This window comes from Vigna umbellata, chromosome 2 (assembly GCF_029865625.1).
Source record: "Vigna umbellata cultivar VRB3 chromosome 2, Vumbellata_1.0, whole genome shotgun sequence".
Lineage (NCBI taxonomy): Eukaryota > Viridiplantae > Streptophyta > Magnoliopsida > Fabales > Fabaceae > Vigna > Vigna umbellata.
This window is the reverse complement of record NC_142166.1, coordinates 21,653,811-21,674,297: the sequence shown is the minus strand read 5'-3', so window position 1 is coordinate 21,674,297 and position 20,487 is coordinate 21,653,811. Positions and strand designations below refer to the sequence as shown.

General features: G+C 36.5%; 2 protein-coding genes across 2 annotated transcripts; both read left to right on the top strand.

Moving 5' to 3' along the window:
- Positions 1-1,367: 1,367 nt before the first annotated feature.
- On the top strand, positions 1,368-1,877 carry LOC124838743 (uncharacterized). Its single transcript, XM_047314424.2, has one exon. The coding sequence runs from the start codon at positions 1,368-1,370 to the stop codon at positions 1,875-1,877; it is 510 nt and encodes a 169-aa protein (XP_047170380.1).
- A 15,653-nt stretch (positions 1,878-17,530) lies between these two features.
- Positions 17,531-18,791, top strand: LOC124838742 (citrate-binding protein-like). The gene is made up of 2 exons (XM_047314423.2): positions 17,531-17,948; positions 18,264-18,791. Exons 1-2 carry the CDS (start codon positions 17,682-17,684, stop codon positions 18,642-18,644), a joined length of 648 nt encoding a protein of 215 aa, XP_047170379.1. The 5' UTR covers positions 17,531-17,681; the 3' UTR covers positions 18,645-18,791.
- Positions 18,792-20,487: the final 1,696 nt, after the last annotated feature.

The window sequence follows — 20,487 nt, the reverse complement described above, 5'->3', positions numbered from 1 at the left end:
TGTACAAAGTGGTAGAATGGATTTTGGGTCTTTAAGTTGAGAAATTTGATGTTCTAGAATAGGATTTGGTTCATAATCTCTTTAGATTGGTGGTAGGAAAGTTTAGAATCACTTAGACAAGTCTAATTAGGTATGTAACAAAATATAGGGGTGTTAGAAGTTGGGAAAAATAGTTAGAATTGGTGAATGGTGTATGAGTTGCATTATTCTGCATAATTTTGTTCTGCAGATTATATAGACTCGCTGTGTTGATAGTTTCGCACAGCGAGTCCTTACAGCGAGGTGCTCCTCTGTTCAGTCAATCGCACAGCGAATTAGTGCGCTGTGTGAGTGAGTGGAGAGGGTTGTTCTCTGTCTGATGATTCACATAGCGAATCTGGGCATTGTGCGACTGATGTTGGTTTGGAATCACTATCAGTTTAAATTTGAATAGCGAAAGGGGGCGCATGGCGAATGAGTGAGGGTTTTGGTCTCTGTTTGGGCTTTGGCATAGCGACTTGGGTGCGCTATGTGAGGGGCTTGAAGTCTGGTACCTCTGTGAGTTAATTTGCACAACAAGTTGTGTCGCTATGTGAGAAACTCCTAGTCTCGCTCTGCGAATGGGCTTGTGTGAAAGTTCTAAGTTTAGTTTACTATCTTTTTCTATCATCTTGTGTTGTACTATGTTGGATGCTGTTTGGTTTATGAAGTATGTTTGAGAGTGTTTTGTATTATATAAAAGAGGATAAACATGGATGTTAACTACACATAAAAGTATGTGATTCAAAGGTATGAATGGTGATTTAAAGCTAATGAAAGTATGTGGTTTTAAAGTATGGTTGATGGACGTAATTCCATGATCCTCATGGAGAGGTTTCATGGTGGTGCCTTGTGTAAGTTTAGAATGATTTGCAGGGAGCTCAGTCTTGGGGGTTATCCTGAAACTCCAATGGTTTTTCATTCTCAAGTAGAGACACTACAAGAAACACGCGTATTAGCGGCGGATAATTACCGAGGGTCAGGTGTCCTTCGGTAATTTGCGTCTGCCGTAATATACCGGCGGATACGAGCCTTCGGTATTGTACACGATGACTTAACCCAAATTTTGGTATTCCCTCGCTCATTTGCAATTTTAGCAGTTCCTTTCGCCCAAATTTCTCTCTTCTCTTCCCCGAAATTGAAATCTGAGGGCATGTGAGGGTACCTCCAAATTTCTCCTCATTCGTTTGGTTCCCTTTTGTTTGCGCATCATCGGTCCCTTCCATCTTCTGTTGGCATAGCAGTGTTGTGAAGAGCGCGAGCATTTTCGGTGGTTGAGCGTGTTTGTGCAATCTAGGAGGGTGCCTCCCTATTAAGTTCACAATCATTCGTAGAGGGAAACACCTATGATGGCGACAGCGGCGGAGCTACAAGCGACGACCTACGGGTGCCACGAATGCGATATGAGCGTGTCCCTTACGCTCCTTCCCTCGCCTCTCCTCTGTCTCCACTGCCACACCTCCTTCCTCGAACTAATGGCCTCTCCCTTCTCCCAAAACAATGTCGAATCACCCCTCTTTGGCGTCGTTTTCCACGAAGCGCTCTTACTCCTCTCCCCCAAGCCCCTCCCCGCCAAACCCTGCCCTCTCCCCTTCGTCAACGTCACACCCTCGCTCCTTTCCGCGCTCGACCCCAATGGCGTTGTTTTCTGCGTTGTGTGCAAAGACCAAATTTCCCTCTTTGACGCCGAGGCCAAACAGTTGCCTTGCAAACACCTCTACCATGTCGGTTGCATCACACCGTGGCTCGACCTCCACATGCCGTGCCCGTTGTGCAGGCTCCGCCTTGAGGAAGAGGGGGCACAGGAGGAGGAAGACGAAGGTGACGACGTGGTGAGGGAGATCCGGAGGGAGCCTTGAGGTGCCCATGCGCCTTTGCTAGAAGGTGGTGCTTCTTTTCTTTGTCTTGCATCGCTTTTTTAGTGCTAAATTAGACCAGAATTCTGCTCTGATCAACTAGCTTCATTGTAAAAACTCTAAAAATGACAAATTGAAAGAAACTTACAATATATATATATATATATATATATATATATATATATATAAAGAAATTCAATTTCTCTTGCTATTCTTCTCCAGTATAATTGCTTATGGAGAAAGTCTTCTACTAGATCCTCTATGTAAACATATATTTTGCTTATTATATTGTGATAATTGTGAGTTTGAAACTCCAATTTCGGTTAGAGTTCGAGATGACCATTGGAGAGAGTATAGAATTTTGGTTCGGTTAATGTGTGTGTTGTAATTGTTGAAGAGTGTTATTGATGACCAATCCTAATTGTGTTTTTCAACTGGGATCTTGAAATTTGAAGGTTGATTTTGTTGAAGGAGGGAATACGTTATGATTACTGAGTTGATATTACATAATTCAAGATTGCTGAAACTTGAAATTTGTGGTGGTTTGTTTTGCTTCAAAACTATTATGAATTTGATGTTTGTAGTTGACCTGAAGCTGGTTTTCCTCCCTCAAATTGAGTTGGGGAGGGGGTGTCAGCAGACTAAAGGCCATTTTATCTTTATGTGCTAGAATGGAATTTGATCTAAGCATTTTAATTAACAGCTTAATGAATAAATTGTTTCTTTACATGAATAATGAAGTCTTATGTCATTTGATTTTATTTAATTTGAGGTAAGCCCACTCCTAATATCTAGCTTTTACGAAGCTAGGCTCTGATGTAAATTCATCTTATATTTTGAAGGAGTGTAAGTGTTTGTGTGCGTTTAATTAGGAAATCTCCAAGAAGATTCCTGCTGAACATTAAGATAACAGGGCATTAAGATGAGAATGCACACTTCAAAGGACTGATCACATAGGCATAGGCATTTTTGCCCTTGTACTAACTATTCTTCAGGTTTGTCACTGATCCATATCTAACCTTGCCTAGATAATTTTCTATATAAATTATGATAGCAAAAAGAATTAAGAAAAATAAGTTAATTAAGGTAAGGTTGGTACTCATATTTGCGGTCATTAACATAGTGTTGGGGATGCAATTATTTAACTGTGTTATGCATGATCATCCAACATCAATGCAATGTTCTTTTTATTTTTTGAATGCTATATTTAACTCAAATCAATATATAATTAACTCAAATCCATATATAATTAGATTCAAAATAAAGACTATTTATTAAATTGAAAATTTATCATGCTATGTTTGGTGTTCTTTGAAAGTTGTAATTTTGTTTTCCCTTTGCTAAAGGAATCCAAATATAATTTTTTTATTAATTACAATTACGACATGGTATTTTATTGTATAATTATTTCATAGTTATTTTATTTATATATTGCTAATACTTAAATTTATTTCATATATAAGGTTAATAATAGTCAAATCCTTGCAGATTTTCATAAAAGAATAATTATTTATTTTTGATTTTATTTATTCGAGTGTCCCATTTATATATACTGGTTTTTTATTTCCTTAACTTTGTTAATCCCTCTTATTACAAACTTTGGTTCCTTCACAGTATACACCAACAGGAAGTGATTGGAAGATAGGCTATGGGTTCCTTTTTGGTATTATGGTTACTACAGCGATTGTTCTTGAAGAATTGCCTTATTTGAAAAGATCAGAGATGTATTCTCTACCTCCTAACTTCCAAATAGACCTTGTTGGAGGAGCTACATTTCTAAGTAATCAAGCCCTTTCTTTCTTTTTTTCTTCCCTCGTTTTATATAATATGTTTAGTGAAAATGGCGCTGAAAAAAAAGAACTTTTAGTTCTATCTAATTATGTTATATACCACTTTTATGGAGCAGGGGGAATGTGATTGCTACTAGTTTTACAGTTCCACAGACGTTGTCAATTGTTTCATTTAAAGCAGCCCATACATAACCAGCTACGAGTTTGCCAAGTTGGACAATCCCTGTTTGGTATTCTCACTCAATTTCATCAGATTGAAGTCTTTCTATTTTCTTATTCATTCTTCGTCGAATTTCTTTTGAAGATTGCTAAGAATGTAAATGACAAAAGAGCTTTCTTATTCATAAGAGCTTTCTATTTACAGTTAGATTCTATAATTCATAGCCTTTTTTCTTCTGTACTTTGTTCTTTGTTGAATGACAAAAGATTACATTCATTAGTACCTTCTTCAAGAGATATGTTCCGAAAAATGATTTAACATGAAAGGAAATTACAGAGTTCATCGCATTACCAGTTGTATTACAATTTGCTAATGATTTTAAATGTAGTTCAGTGATTCTTTACCCTTTAATCCTGCTTGATTCTTACCGAAGGCCTTACCGAAGGTCTTTGCCCTTCGGTAATTACCGAGGAACAAAGGCCGTCGGTAAATGTTAGCGACAACCGATTTAGCGACGGCCAATTGGCCGTCGCTAATCCGTCGGTAATGGGCATTATCGACGGCTTTTTGGCTATTTTCGATGGACTTCGGCCGTCCGTAATGCCCTTCTTTTTTGTAGTAAGAGGATTGAACCATGTTGTGAGGAGTAGCAAGAGGTCTTAGTCTTGGGGGCTTCCAGTATGCCTCAAGGCCCGGAACAAACTAACCTCGTGAGTGTGGTAGGATGAAACCCATTAGCAATGGCTCTGCAAAGCAGTAAAGGCCACCACGAGTGCATGACCCGCCATAGCTCAACAATCATTCTAAGTCCGGACGGTCAAGTCTAGGTCATAACATGTTAGGATGTCTGAACTAATTTATCTTGTTTGAATAATTATGTTAATGTGTTATGTGATACAATTGTATGAAGTCTTTTATATCTAGCTTACCCTTGCTTTTCTAATGTCTGTCCTTGTATGTTTTCTCTTTTGCGATGATCACCTGATTGGTGTGAGCTTAGGGAGACATCTGTTTCAGTTACTTCAACGATAAGTGATCGAGGGGATTCAGTAAAGAAGTCGGACAAATCTACAGGTGTAGATATTGTTTTTCGTAGGTTTGTTTCTTGTATTAGTTAATTTATCATATATGTAATAAAAATGAGATGTTACAACCTTCACATCTAAATAACCTTGGTCATATAATTGTTCAGTGGGGATCTTTCTTGTCCTTTCTTAATCACCATCACACCATATATTGCTGATTCTAATCTGAGACATTTTTTAATAACAAAAATCATGACAAAGTTGAGTTTCAAAGTAGATAATACCTTAAATGCAGTGATTAATAGCAATACCATCTGAATGGATTTGAGATTGAAACAATTATCCTCTCCATAGTTTATAAGGATTCTTTTTTAAGATTGATATTATATATTGTTCCATCATGATTGAGTGAACAAAATAGTCTTTAATAATGTATATAGCCTAGTCCCTCAAGTCTTGGTTCAATCAAAGCTTAGTGCTCATAGATCTTCAAACATGTAATTTTCATTGCAATAATTAAGTTATCTAGTAATTGAATTGATGATCACCTGAAACTATAATCTATGCAAATTTAGGTAATACATTTAGTGGAAAATTAAAAAGTTGTTTTGTTACCAAAAGATTTGGAATCAATTGTCAAAAAGGAAAATGATTTTCTAAGACTCTAAAGTTTTTGTTTCATGTGAAAAAACTAATTTTCATAACTTGTGATTTTCTTGTAATAATCTTAAGGAGAATTCCTCCTATAAGTACAATGCAACTCTAACTTAGTGGAAATTTATTTTGGTAGAATTAATAGTTTCACATCGTTTGATAATTGAGACTAATAATAATTTAAACACGTTTTTCTTTAAAAGATGCCGTTTTAAGATAAAATTGTAATAAAATTTAAAGTTTTAAGGTAAATAATTTCTCAAATGAAGTATTGATTCTAATAATATTATTTTAAACTTAAAATCAGAAAATATAAAATAATAATAATGTATATGCATATTTTATTTAAATAAAAGTTATAAAATAACTTAACAAAAGAAGTGTGAACAAACTCTATTCCTCGTAGTGCTAATAAAAGTTTCAATGTGAGAAAAATAAAATAATGGGTAAGTCTACTTACAGGTTAACGTGCATCGGTCTGTGTAAAATACGTGTCATATTGATCCTAAGTCCCTCTACCAAAAGTAGAAAAAAACATGTAAAAATTAATTTTACCCTATTAAAAATGTTAAATTAATTAATTATTATTATAAACTTAAAGTGAAAATAGAAATAAAGATTAACCTCCAGAGCCACTGTCCCATTACGAGAATCCTTTAATATGTTTTTTAATTTTAAACTCTCATTCCCTTAAATTTTGATGTTGTAATGCATTGTAGAACTTATAAAACCTGGTCCATTACAGAATAATTTCTATAATAAATGTGTTGCAGATTTTGTGAGGTTACGATACAAAAAGTCATGCAATATTTCTAAAACTAACAACTTTCAAACTTTTGACAAAGACCATATCTTTAGAAATAATTAATTCAATGTAAGCATCTCATATTAGCTCACATATATGGATATATTTATAACTTGATAAATACTTTTGTATTAAAATACTTGCAAATAAAAGTACAATAATTTAATAATTACTTTTGTTTCGACGGAATCCGAGCCGACCCTGTTAAAACACACCTGACCGTGCGGACGAACGATCACGAACGCTGGAGACAGGCTGACGAACGATCACGAACGCTGGAGACGGGCGGACGAACGATGCGGCAGCGCGGACCAGACGGACGCTTTCTCTCCAGCTAATGTAGACCGGGCGAACGGTACAGTGATGGACGAACGCTGTTCAAGACGGGACGGTCGAACACGAACAGTACCGGCTAGCGAACGCTTTCTCTCCAGCTGATGCGGACCGAGAGGCTGCTGCTCCACACTCCAAATCGGGCGGACGTCCTCCTTCTCCTGGCGCTGCTCCTCACTCCAAGTTGGGCGGACGTCCTCCTACTCCAAGTGCTGCTCCACACTCCCGGTTTGGGGAGGGGCCGGGTACCTGCTAAAGGCACTCCGACGCTCAAGTCAGTAATATGACAGAGCGTTATATAATGCATGCATGTGTTGCGTTCTAAGCAATCTGTCCAGAAATCATACCTGAGACCTTTATTTATACTGATTGTGATGGGCTTTTACCTTTTGGGGGCCTGGAAACGGCCCAATAATACCTTAATCTTCATTAAGGACTTTAATGTGCCATTTAGCTTTTAACAATGTTATCAACTGAGTGCGGATCGTTTGGGAAGGCGTTCAGTCTATGGATGATTGGACGCTCGGTCCTAATTGGTGGGCGGACGTCCAATCTTGGGTGGACGTCCGGTTCCCGAATGGGTGGACGCTCGTTAGACGCTCGGTCCGGACTCTTAGGCGGACGAGCCACCTTGGGCGGACGTCCTTGGACGGATGTCCGGTTCCTGAGGACGCTCGGTCCAGATTATTGGGCGGACGTGCCAACCTTGGGCGGACGTCCTAAATGATTGGCCGCTCGTTCGATCCAGATTCTTGGGCGGACGTGCAACCCTTGGCGGTCGTCCGGTTTTGAGCGGGCGGCATTATATCAACCGTTCGCTCGGTCTTTTCTGGGAGGACCTATCAGTACATAAGCCCCCCAAGCCCGAGCATAATTTTATTGTGTGAAGGGGTTGTCCACGCCTGGATGGACGACATTTGGAAAACCGCTGGATCCATGAAAGCTCGGACAACTGTTCTTTTGAACGTTCGGTCTATGATTGTGACGGGTGAGTTGCACTGGACGTCCGCTAGTTTGGACGCTCGGTCTAGATTATGACCGGGCGAGCGGCAATGGACGTCCGCTAATTTGGACGCTCGCCATCATGGATGGCTGGACGCTTACCATCTTGGACGGACGTCCCATCTTGGGCGGACATCCAGTTCTTGAATGTGGACGTCCGGTCCTAATCCTTGGGCAGATGTCCCATCTTGAACGGGTGGACGCTCGCCCTGATTGGTGGGCAGCAGTGTTACCCGCTTGCTCGGTCTATGCTGGGAGGTCCATAAGCCCCCCAAGCCCGAGCATAACTTTATTGTGCGAAGGGATTTTTTAGATGGTCCCCGAATTGCTGGGTCCACGTGAGGTCGACTTGGCGTACCTTGGAGGACAAATGGCCGGACGGCTTTGAATGCCAGATTCGGCTAAGTTATGGACGGCCGGTCGATTGATTGATGAGTGCCAGATTCGGCTAAGTTATGGATGGCCGGTCGGTCGATTACTGAAATGCCAAATTTGGCTAAGTTATGGACGACCGGTCGATTGATTGGTGAATGCCAGATTTGGCTAAGTTACGGACGACCGGTCGATTGATTAGTGCATGCCAGATTTGGCTAAGTTATGGACGGCCGGTCGCTTGATTACTGAATGCCAGATTTTGCTAAGGTATGGACGGCCGGTCGCTTGATTACTGAATGCCAGATTTGGTTAAGGTATGGACGGCCGGTCGCTTGATTACTGAATGCCAAATTTGGCTAAGTTATGGACGGCCGGTCGATTGATTGCTGCATGCCAGATTTGGCTAAGGTATGGACGGTCGATCGCTTGATTGATGAATGCCAGATTCGGCTAAGTTACGGACGGTCGGTCGATTGATTGATGAATGCCAGATTTGGCTAAGTTATGGATGGTCGGTCGGTCGATTACTGAAATGCCAGATTTGGCTAAGTTACGGACGGCCGGTCGATTGATTGATGAATGCCAGATTTGGCTAAGTTATGGATGGCCGGTCGGTCGATTACTGAAATGCCAGATTTGGCTAAGTTATGGACGGCCGGTCGATTGATTGCTGCATGGTCTTTATGGGGCGGACGGTCCTTCGCTTCCTGGCCCAACCAAGCTGAGAGTTGTTCTCGGAGGAACACTCTTTTTCGCCAGCTTGGTCTTAATGGGGCGGACGGTCCTTCGCTTCGTGGCCCAACCAAACTGAGAGTTGTTCTCGGAGGAACACTCTTTTTCGCCAACTTGGTCTTAATGGGGCGGACGGTCCTTCGCTTCGTGGCCCAACCAAGCTGAGAGTTGTTCTCGAAGGAACACTCTTTTTCGCCAGCTTGGTCTTAATGGGGCGGACGGTCCTTCGCTTCGTGGCCCAACCAAGCTGAGAGTTGTTCTCGGAGGAACACTCTTTTTCGCCAGCTTGGTCTTAATGAGGCGGACGCCTCTTCGTTCGGAGCCCGGGATGATTGAGAACCCTTTTTGCAAATATGCACTCGTGCAATTATTGCAGGTCACCTGTATTACGAGGGAAACATGATCGTATTTCCAGTTTCAAAGAAAGTATGTGTTCATACCTTGTCAGGTGGACCGGTCGGTTGAAAGTATGAGAAGGATTGTTCCTAAAGAGCACGCTCGTTGGGTGCCTTAACCCTTGACGCCATAAAGGACGGACGATAAAGGCCTGGTGGCCAAGTATCTTTGTGGTCGAACGGTCGAATGGTCGAGCGCATGCGGAAGCCGGCTGGACGTGCGCATGTTTAGGCCGTCTGGACGAGCGCTCTTTGAGCCGGATGGACGAGCGCTCTTTGATCCCGGATGGACGAGAACTTCAGTCTTGACATCCGGGAGTGGAGTTGGTGGACGGACGTCCTGGTCGCTCTGGGCGAACGACCGAAAGTTCGAGGCCGGACGGTCGACACCTGCTTGCCAGATAAGGCATGAGGTCGAGATCGTTCGGCCGAGACATGAGGCCGGATGGCGGACAGGGGAGGCCGTACGGCCGAGATCTTACTGAGGCCGAAACGGTCAAGTTTGAGGTCGAACGATTGAGTAATAAATTTGGACGAATGGCCGGGAACCTTTGGGACGAACGACCTGGCGGCTGGGGCCGGATGGGAGAGACTTGAGGCCGATAGCCGACAGCTGAGGTCAACTGGCTGAGAGTTGAGGCCGGACGACCTGGAGACATTTGTTGAGATGATGGAGTCGAGTGCCAAGTGCTGAACGGAGGATGTTGACACTCTTTAGAGGTCCCCTCACTGGTTCCTTGTGTTTACGATGGGAAATACGCACTCGGCCCCACGGTGGGCGCCAAATGTTTCGACTGAATCCGAGCGGACCCTGTTAAAACACACCTGACCGTGCGGACGAACGATCACGAACGTTGGAGACGGGCTGACGAACGATAACGAACGCTGGAGACGGGCGGACGAACGATGCGGCAGCGCGGACCAGACGGACGCTTTCTCTCCAGCTGATGTAGACCGGGTGGACGGTACAGTGATGGACGAACGCTGTTCAAGACCGGACGGTCGAACACGAACAGTACCGGCTGGCGAACGCTTTCTCTCCAGCTGATGCGGACCGAGAGGCTGCTGCTCCACACTCCAAATCGGGCGGACGTCCTCCTTCTCCTGGCGCTGCTCCTCACTCCAAGTTGGGCGGACGTCCTCCTTCTCCTGGCGCTGCTCCTCACTCCAAGTTGGGCGGACGTCCTCCTACTCCAAGTGCTGCTCCACACTCCCGGTTTGGGGAGGGGCCGGGTACCTGCTAAAGGCACTCCGACGCTCAAGTCAGTAATACGACAGAGCGTTATATAATGCATGCATGTGTTGCGTTCTAAGCAATCTGTCCAGAAATCATACCTGAGACCTTTATTTATACTGATTGTGATGGGCTTTTACCTTTTGGGGGCCTGGAAACGGCCCAATAATACCTTAATCTTCATTAAGGACTTTAATGTGCCATTTAGCTTTTAACAATGTTATCAACTGAGTGCGGATCGTTTGGGAAGGCGTTCAGTCTATGGATGATTGGACGCTCGGTCCTAATTGGTGGGCGGACGTCCAATCTTGGGTGGACGTCCGGTTCCCGAATGGGTGGACGCTCGTTAGACGCTCGGTCCGGACTCTTGGGCGGACGAGCCACCTTGGGCGGACGTCCTTGGACGGATGTCCGGTTCCTGAGGACGCTCGGTCCAGATTATTGGGCGGACGTGCCAACCTTGGGCGGACGTCCTAAATGATTGGCCGCTCGTTCGGTCCAGATTCTTGGGCGGACGTGCAACCCTTGGCGGTCGTCCGGTTTTGAGCAGGCGGCATTATATCAACCGTTCGCTCGGTCTATGCTGGGAAGACCTATCAGTACAACTTTAAAAGTATAATTTTCTAAATATATTTTTGTCGTATCTTCACTCATTTCTTAATGGGATATGGAGCCAAAACAAATAGATATTATTATTTAGGGAAATTAATCCTCTGCCTCATGAATCAAAGATACTCCGTATTTATACTAAAGAAAAAATATCTTATATATGCAATGAGACATCAGTTGCAATCAATGTCTAGTCAAAAAATAAAATAGGTAGTAGAGGACTTTCGAATGCAATTCGGAATTTGGGAGAGGAGTCTTGTATCAATCTGTTACGTGTAAATGATGCATGATTGAAAGGATATGAGGTGAGTCCTTTTCCCTCTTTGATGTAGATTTCCTAACGAAGAAGGCACATATCAATTAGTGAACATTAATGTTAAGAATCAACTTTCTCTATCCATTGTTTGATTACAAAGGGTAACTTGAGATGATGATGTTTTCTAACAGCATATGCATGCATTATTGAAACCTAGATGACAAGTTAACGTCTCATCTATTTTTGTTGACCAACATTTGACTTCATGGTTCAAGAGATTTAGATAATGATACGATGACTTTTGTGTTAAGAAATAGACTTTAAACTTAACTCAATCTTACAAAATTGATTTGTAAGGTGAGATGTTCATTCACTTATATATTATAAATTGGCCTTATGTTCATTCACTTATATATTATAAATTGACCTTATTTGTAGTTGATGTGGAACTTCTAACACATCTCCTCACTCCGATGTATATACATCTCGAGCTTGAGACTAGATATTAATGGATGGTCCAACAGTCCGATAGTGGATAAAACAATATGTCCACACAAATCTCGTTAGAATAAGCTCTAACATGACTCTGATATCATATTAAGAAGTGGACTTTAAGCTTAACTCAACCCTACAAAATTGGCTTGTAAGATGAGGTTTACACTCACTTATATACTATAAATACTTCCAACACATTTTGATAATTCGGTTCCTTCGTTTTGTATCAGTTGGTCAACTAATAAACGATAAGCCTAGTTTCTGATTTATATTTTGCATCTAATTAATTTGATTTTTAACTGAATTGGTTCGCTAAAAATGAAGCACTATATCTAATCACAGTATCTCCATTTTATGGGAGGATCAATTCCAATATAGGAATAAGTTGCATAAACTGCTTAAACTCATTATTGGTCTGCTATTGGAACAAAATAGGTTACCAAGATTGACCTTTTAACTTCAAAGTAATTGAATTCAAAAGCTGCCGTGTGCTTCAGTGCAGTGTTCTGAGAAGAAAGAGATTGTCTCCAGTTTGTTTTTGTAATTAGATAAAAATAATGAAATTCTTTCATATTTTTGTTGCATATATTGTAAAAGTTTGCAGAGAATAATTTATTTTGTAGAAAATTTAAAATAATTTATGGTAAAATGTAATGCTTAAATATACAATTCAAAAACTTGATAATAACTTAACATAAATAATTTTAATTTTTAATTAAAATATTATAATTTTAAATTCATAATACTATTTCTTTTAACCATGCTTTTTATATATATATATATATATATATATATATATATATATATATATATATATATATATATATATATATATATATATATATATATATATATATATATATATATATATATATACACACATATATATATATATATATATATGGGATTTGCTAACGCGCGTACGCCTGTTTTTCAGTTGGTACATTTTAGCAATATGTACCGGATTTTAGTAGACAAAAATACCGTTATATATTATGGATTCCAAGTTTTAAGGTTAAGGGTATTTTAATAATTTTCATTCTCAAAACTAAAAAAAAAAAAAAAACCCCAAACCCTTACTCACCTCTCTCATTCCTCTCAATCCTTTCTCTTTCATCTCTCTCACTCCAACATTTTCTCTGTCAATCCCTACTGTAGTCCCAATTGAAAAAAATCAGAAACACTTGCCTTTAAACAATTTGCCTTTGTAAAGAGTTGAGTCATTGACATATTCACCTTCAGGCAAAGGTTCATTCAAGATCTCTTCAATTTCACCATCTTCACTAATTTCTCTAATTTCATCATCTACATATATTGAATTATCATCTCTAAAAAAACCCTCCAGGCCAATTATCAATTCTTTCGGATGTCATTATGCTTGTGAAAATTAGATAAAATTATATACGACAAAAATTATAAAATGAAAACTCATTATAAAGTCATTTTTTGTAAGAAATTATTTAACAACGAGTGTTTCTGATTTTTTCCAGGCCAATTACCAATTCCTTTGATGTCATTATGCTTGTAAAAATTAGATAAAATTAGATAAGACAAAAATTATAAAATAAAAACTCATTATAAAATCATTTTTTGTAAGAAATTGTTTAACAACAAGTATTTCTGATTTTTTTCCAGGTCAATTACCAATTCCTTTATGCTTGTGAAAATTGGATAAAATTAGATAAGACACAAATTATAAGATCAAAACTCATTATAAAATCATTTTTTTGTAAGATTGTTTAACGGCAAGTGTTTCTGATTTTTTCAATTGGGGCTACAGTAGGGTGTTTCTGATTTTTTCAATTGGAGCTACAGTAGGCATGACAGAGAAAAGATTGGAGTGAGAAAGATGAAAGAGAAAGGGTTGAGAGGAATGAGAGAGGTGAGTAAGGGTTTGAGGGGTTTTTTTTTTTTTTTTTAGTTTTGAGAATGAAAATTATTAAAATACCCTTAACCTTAAAACTTAGAATCCATGGTATATAAGGATATTTTTGTCTACTAAAACCCGGTACACATTGCTGAAATGTACCAACTGAAAAACAGGCGTACGCGCGTTAGCAAACCCATATATATATATATATATATATACATACATATATATATATATATATACATACATATATATATATATATATATATATGTGTATATATATATATATACATACACATATATATATATATATATATATATATATATACATACACACATATATATATATATATATTCTGATCTGATCTTAACTGAAATATTTTTATCCCGTCCGCATGAAATTTCATCAATTTGATATTATTTAATGTTAATAGAATTTTTATATTTTATTTCAAAGTTAATTATGATTATTTTCGATTGCTTTTGTCAATTTTTTTATTGATATTAGTTATTGTTATTTATCTTTATTAACGTCGATATTTTATTAGTTGATATAAAATATAATTTATTTTATTTTTAGTTTGTTTAATTTAGATTATTTTTCAATTAAAATACTTATGATATATGTTAAAACTATTTTTTATCAATACTAGATACACTTTTCTTTAGTAATATTAATATAACTATTTTTAATTGATGTGAACTAGATTTTTTTATCAAGACCGAGACTACTATTTTGTGGATGTAACATAAGATTATTTATCTATTTGAGTTAACATTTGTGAGAATTTTATCAATTAATATCAGTAATATTATTTTTCGGTGAATGTCACCTAAATATTTATTTTTGTTGATTGATGTATATAGGATATTATTTTCCACTAGTGAAAAAAAAGTTTCTGACGTTTGTGTATTTTTGTCGTTCACCAAAATACAATGCATGTTAATTGATATCGAATATTATTTTTTTTATGTTAATAAACGTCTTTTTTTTTTGTCATGGTTTAACGTTAATAAATTTTTTTGTTTTTTTTAATTAATAGTGATCCATTTTACAACTCTGAGAGTTGAAAAACAGAAAAACAACAAATCTAGTTTAATTTTTGGTATTTTATACAGTATGAACTATGAACTAGAAGCAAAAGCATAAAAGCTATGACAATAATAATATTAACTTGTGTTTTTTGGTTTTGATAGCTATGATTATTGGTTTTGGTTGGATTTGTTTATACCATTCCTTAGAACCCCTATTTCAAAAAAAAAAAAAAACACTAAGAACCCTTACTTAAGGTTTATGTGAAGTATAAAAATCATTTGGAAAGTTGATTGCGATAGATATATAAACGATCATAACATTTGATCTGGTTGGCTGATTTGCTAAAAAGAGTTTTCAGTCACCTGACAGCCCGTGGAGTCGGTTGTTCCTTCTAGATTTTCAAAAAAATGTTGTTTTCTATTTCTCATTAATTTTTTTTCCAAACTTTGCAAAAATATTTCACATACTTAGACTTTGAATTTTGATATAAATTTTTTTGTAAGGGCTTCTCATGATATTTTGGTGCTTTTGAATAAATTTTCAAGTCATTTGGAGTTGTTTTGAATATACTCTCAGTTTTATCCTAAACTTGCATGTATAACGTGTAGTATGAACAACAAACAAGTTCAACAATACAACAAACAAGTTCAACAATACAACAAACAAGTTCTTGAAAATGAAAATAAAAACTAACTTTCTTGAAGGTGGATTTGTCGGAATAAAATGTTGCCACTAGTGATAAAGAAAGGAGAACACACCAATGAAGGAGAAGATGAAAACAATCATTCAAAACAAACGAAAATCATACCTGAATTAATTAATCAACATCCATTTGTGTAAAATGAAAGAAAGATTGCATGTGTTGGTCGTCAAACTTCATTTGAGAAAAGTTCGAGCAAAGAGAAGGGTCTCGCGCTACGATAAAGTGAATAAATTTTCAACCCCGCCCAAAATTTTATAGAATTCACTAACATAACGTCTGAAACTAAGGTATTCTACGTCATACGTAAGTACATTTTCACCTTTGCGGCAAGGATTTTCAGAAAATTTACCCAATACGATGTTAGAATTCTCAATATCCAACGAAAATCATACCTAAACTAATTAATCAACATCCATTTGTATAAAATGAAAGAAAGATTACATGTGTTGATCGTCAAACTTCATTTGAGAAAAGTTCGAGCAAAATGAAGGGTCTCGCACTACGATAAAGTGAATAAATTTTCAACCCCGCCCAAAATTTTATAGAATTCACTAATATAACGTCTGAAAAGTGAATATATGACGTCTTATAACCTTTTGACGTTTGAAACTAAGGTATTCTACGTCATACGTAAGTACATTTTCACGTTTGCGGCAAGGATTTTCAGAAAATTTACCCAATACGACGTTAGAATTCTTAATATCCAACGTCTTATAACCAATTAATATCGGATAAGTCTAAATTCGATGTCTTAATTAAATTTTTATTTACAAAAATGTCACCAGTCATTTTTAAAGTTGACTTTTTCGTTTTCTAACATTGAAAGGGAGACGTTGAAGCCTTATTTTGCACAGTGTTAATGTTACTAGTATTACTTGGTGATAATTTCTCTGTCTAATTATGATTAAAATATTCTATCCATGAACATTAAATTAAAAACATAATTGTCTCATCCAAATAAGGTTAAGAAAATAGAATAAAATAAACTTAATTTAATATATTGGAATTTTCTAAAATTTGTAAATTTTTTTGTCCAAGTAAAATTATAATTAAAACATTGAAAATTTAAATAAGATGTTTGAAAAACATTTCACTGATAAAATCACAATTTAAAGACTTAATTTCGTATATAATTCAATTTCTAAAAAAATTACCTTTTGACTACCGTGGCATTATAACTGTTTAACTATTGTAAAAAATAATAAAATATTAAATCAATTAATTAAATATAATTATAAAATTAATTTAAATTATTATACGATGGTGGTATAATTTTGATAAGATATCATTTTTACGATAATATTCGTAAATGCATGAGACTAGTGCTGTCAAAATGAGTTGTAATCCGTAGGTCAACCCAACTTCTCACGGGTTTGAGCCGGTTGAATTTGAAAAAATTGTAATTTCTTTATGCGGGCTAGTTTTCAACTCGACTCATTTAGAACTCGACTCACTTAGAACCCGACTCACCGGGTTAAACTCGTGGTGAGCCGGGTCGGCTCACCAACCCACCTAATTTAATTTAATTATTTATTATTTTATGTTTCAATAGTTAGCATTTTTTTATTATATTGTAGATGGTGATAAAAAAATGATGTTTGAAGAGAAAAAAATATTATAGATTTATCTATTCAAGACTCTAATATTATAAATAGACAAGTGATACAAAAATTATCAATATTAAAAACTTATTTGTTCGTCTTTTGTACATGTTTTTGCATTATGTTGGGATGATATGATATTTTTCTATATTTTGAATTGTCTTTGAAGTTTAACATCATTTTAGTATGTGACCTTTATTTAGATTTGAATTAAAAAAATTTAATTTTTTTATTTTAAAAAAATTTATAATTAAATGAGCTAGTGAACCAACCCGTTTAACCCACCAATCCGCCGTTTGTAAGCCGGGTTGGGTTGAGTAATAATTGTATTGAATGTAATTTTATTTTGTTCAATTAGTCATGATCCTTTTAAAAGTGAAATCTATTCAATGGTATATTGATACATTAGGTGGTCCTATCGTGCCTAACTTTTTTAGAGAAAAAATTATAAGTGTAAGAAGTCATAAATATATAAACATGTACACATATTTTACCTGTATTCCCTTTTCATATAAGCCGTCGTTGAAATCCCAAGTGTCGTTTTCATAGTTTTCAACTATGAAATAAGAGATGCATGAATGAGAAATGAATAAACCTGGAGGGTGTTGATTGATGTCAACCATTAGAGTCTGAATATCTTGTATAAATACTCATGTCCATGAAAGCTTCCTCGAATATACTATCCACTTAACATATATTGGAGGAAAAAACTAACCATCTTCATCTGCAGCAATGTTGTATCAATCCATTTTCCATCAAACCTTTTTGTCATTTCTCCTTTGTATCACAACTCTTTCCTTGGTTGCTTCTGATCCCACAGATGGCTTCACCCGTCTTCCACTATCTAGCTCCAACTTTCAGGTCCAAAGGCCTTACGATGTTCCACAAGACCAGCGTTACACCTTTTCAAATGGAGTGCACACATTTATTGTATTCAACACAGACAAGCCTCACACGAGTACCAGCAATACAAAACCACGAACTGAGATTCGTATAACGGTAAGACTCAACTTTAATGTTATTTTAATCATTCATTTATGAAGAATACTGTTACTCTATTTCATACACTTTTTTTTTTCTTTTTCCTTTCTCACCTATCAATTTTCACTTTTTATACTTTCTCTCTTTGTCAATATGTCCATGGAGATTGACTGTTGATAATCATGAATCATAAGCATTTTGCAGTGAAGTATACTTTGCAACCAATCCAATGAGCTTCAACTTTTTAATGCAACTAATGGTTATCTTATGAAGATGACTCTTCGTTTATATTCATTTGCGTTACAAAAGCCGTAATAAGATTTGGCTTTGCAGGGCTACGATTATACATCTGGTGTGTGGCAATTTGAAGGGTATTTCTACGTCCCCAGTGGCACAACCGGGGTGTGCATCCAGCAAGTGTTCGGTGGAGTCACCGCTGCCACAACCTCTCAGAGTAGGGTCTATAGTGGATCTCTCACTCATTACTTATCGCCTACTCTGGAAACAAACATCTACAATAAGTGGTACCGTTTGAACGTGATCCATGATGTGGGTGCCAACAACGTAAAGATTTTTATCAATCGGGTGCAGAAATTTAATGGAAATGGTCGTGGAGCCGACGATCACTATTTTAAGTTCGGGGTTTATGCACAGGACGGTGCTTCCTCCCGCATGGAATCTCGATGGAGGGATATCAAGATTTTTAGAAGATAATAGAGATTGAATAAGCTTTTGTTTCAGTTCCAAGTTCTATAATAAGGCAAGTAAAAAGCTTGTTTAATTAGCTATATGATCCTGAATAATTTACTTGGACTCACAGAAACAAATGTTTAGAAATTATAATATCGTAATCCTAAGTTATCCCTTCATGCTTATATTTCATAATTAACTGTTGCGGAACTAATATATTAAACAATTACAGTGTTTGAAGCATAAAAAACACCAAAATTGACCCATGCATGCGACCTTCGCGTTATTAGCACGACGCTGAGCTAATAGGCCAATCTTGTTATGTAATTGCAGTTAAACATTTTATTCTCAATATAAAACTTATGATTCTTTATAATTTGATTCTTATAAAGAGTTCAACTTCACTCAAAAAGCAGTTGCAATAAAAAGTCTGAACACAAAATTGATTGATGATATAAGAGTTACTATGAATTTTTAAAAGGAAAAATATGTGATTGAATCAAACATTTAATAGTTTAATCCTAATTAAAGGTGAAAAAACATAATATTACAAGTTTATAGCATGAAAAATTAAACATAATTTTTATGTTATCAACACTTTATATATTTTTATACATATACATAAATTTAAATTAATATATTGTAATATTTAAATTTAAGTTTTCAAAATACGTATTAACATTGATTAATAATGATAACTAAACACATAAAGGAAAATGAAAACTATTTTTAAATCCCTAGAACCGAAATTGGAGAAACCCCAATTCCAATGAGATCAGCTTAGAATACCCAATTTGGAGTTACTTATCATGACCATTGTTCCGTACATGACTACTTTCCAAATAAAAGTTAAGGAAATAATTTTTAATACCATTTTTTTCCCTTATACATGTTTTGGGAATAATCTTTGTACATATTCGATCAAGTGTAAATACATTCAATAAATTAGAAAATCCTTGAAAAATAAAAATAGTAAGTATAAAAAATACCTCTCTCTGCAATCCGGAATACATCATCCCCTCCCATCACCCCGGCCTTGGAGCAATTGCTGCTAAGATATACGTTGACCTTCAAGCTCAAAGGAACTGCAAGCTTCCCCAGCACTGCGACAACAAGGAGGTCCTTAAGGCTATCTCTACTGAAGCTGGTTGGATCGTGGACGAAGATGGCACTACCTATAGAACTACTAAACGTGTGTTCCTTGATTCAGCCAAGTTCGCAATCTTGCATGTAGTGAATAAAGTTGGGGATAAGATTCATTATCGATTACATCCATCAGGGTTGTAGTATTTTGAGCTACGACAAACAAGAATTGCATTTTGCTTGGTGGAGGAAGCACCATAATGGATGAATATGATTTTTAATGCCTTTTGGAACGAGTATTCCGAAAGGAATTTTTGTATTTTGGTAGATCATATATAAAATCTAATATATAAAAATATTTTCTGAATTGAGTATTCCTTAATACATTTATAAATTCGAAAATGTTTTTAAAAATACTTAATTTAAAAAGTATTTTGGTTTAATCATACATATTTTTTCAAATAAGTTTCTCACTTTCTTTTGTCTCAATTATTTTTGAAATATTAAAACAATTAAGTCTTTGTTGTTAGTTACGTATAACATGGTTAAAAAAAATGTCACGGTGTCCCTTCATGATTTTTTTGAATTTTTTAAATATTTTTAATTTTTTTTTAAATTTTTTATTTTTAAATATGTCTTCTCTTGCATGATTTTGGATGGACACGTGTTATATTAAAATGAGAAAATTGATTGTAGAATCGTGATGCGATGAAGTTGTTGGTGTGAAAAGAATTCCAAAAGTTAGTTATACTCTCTTTGGTGGGATAAGTTTCTTTATTAGTTC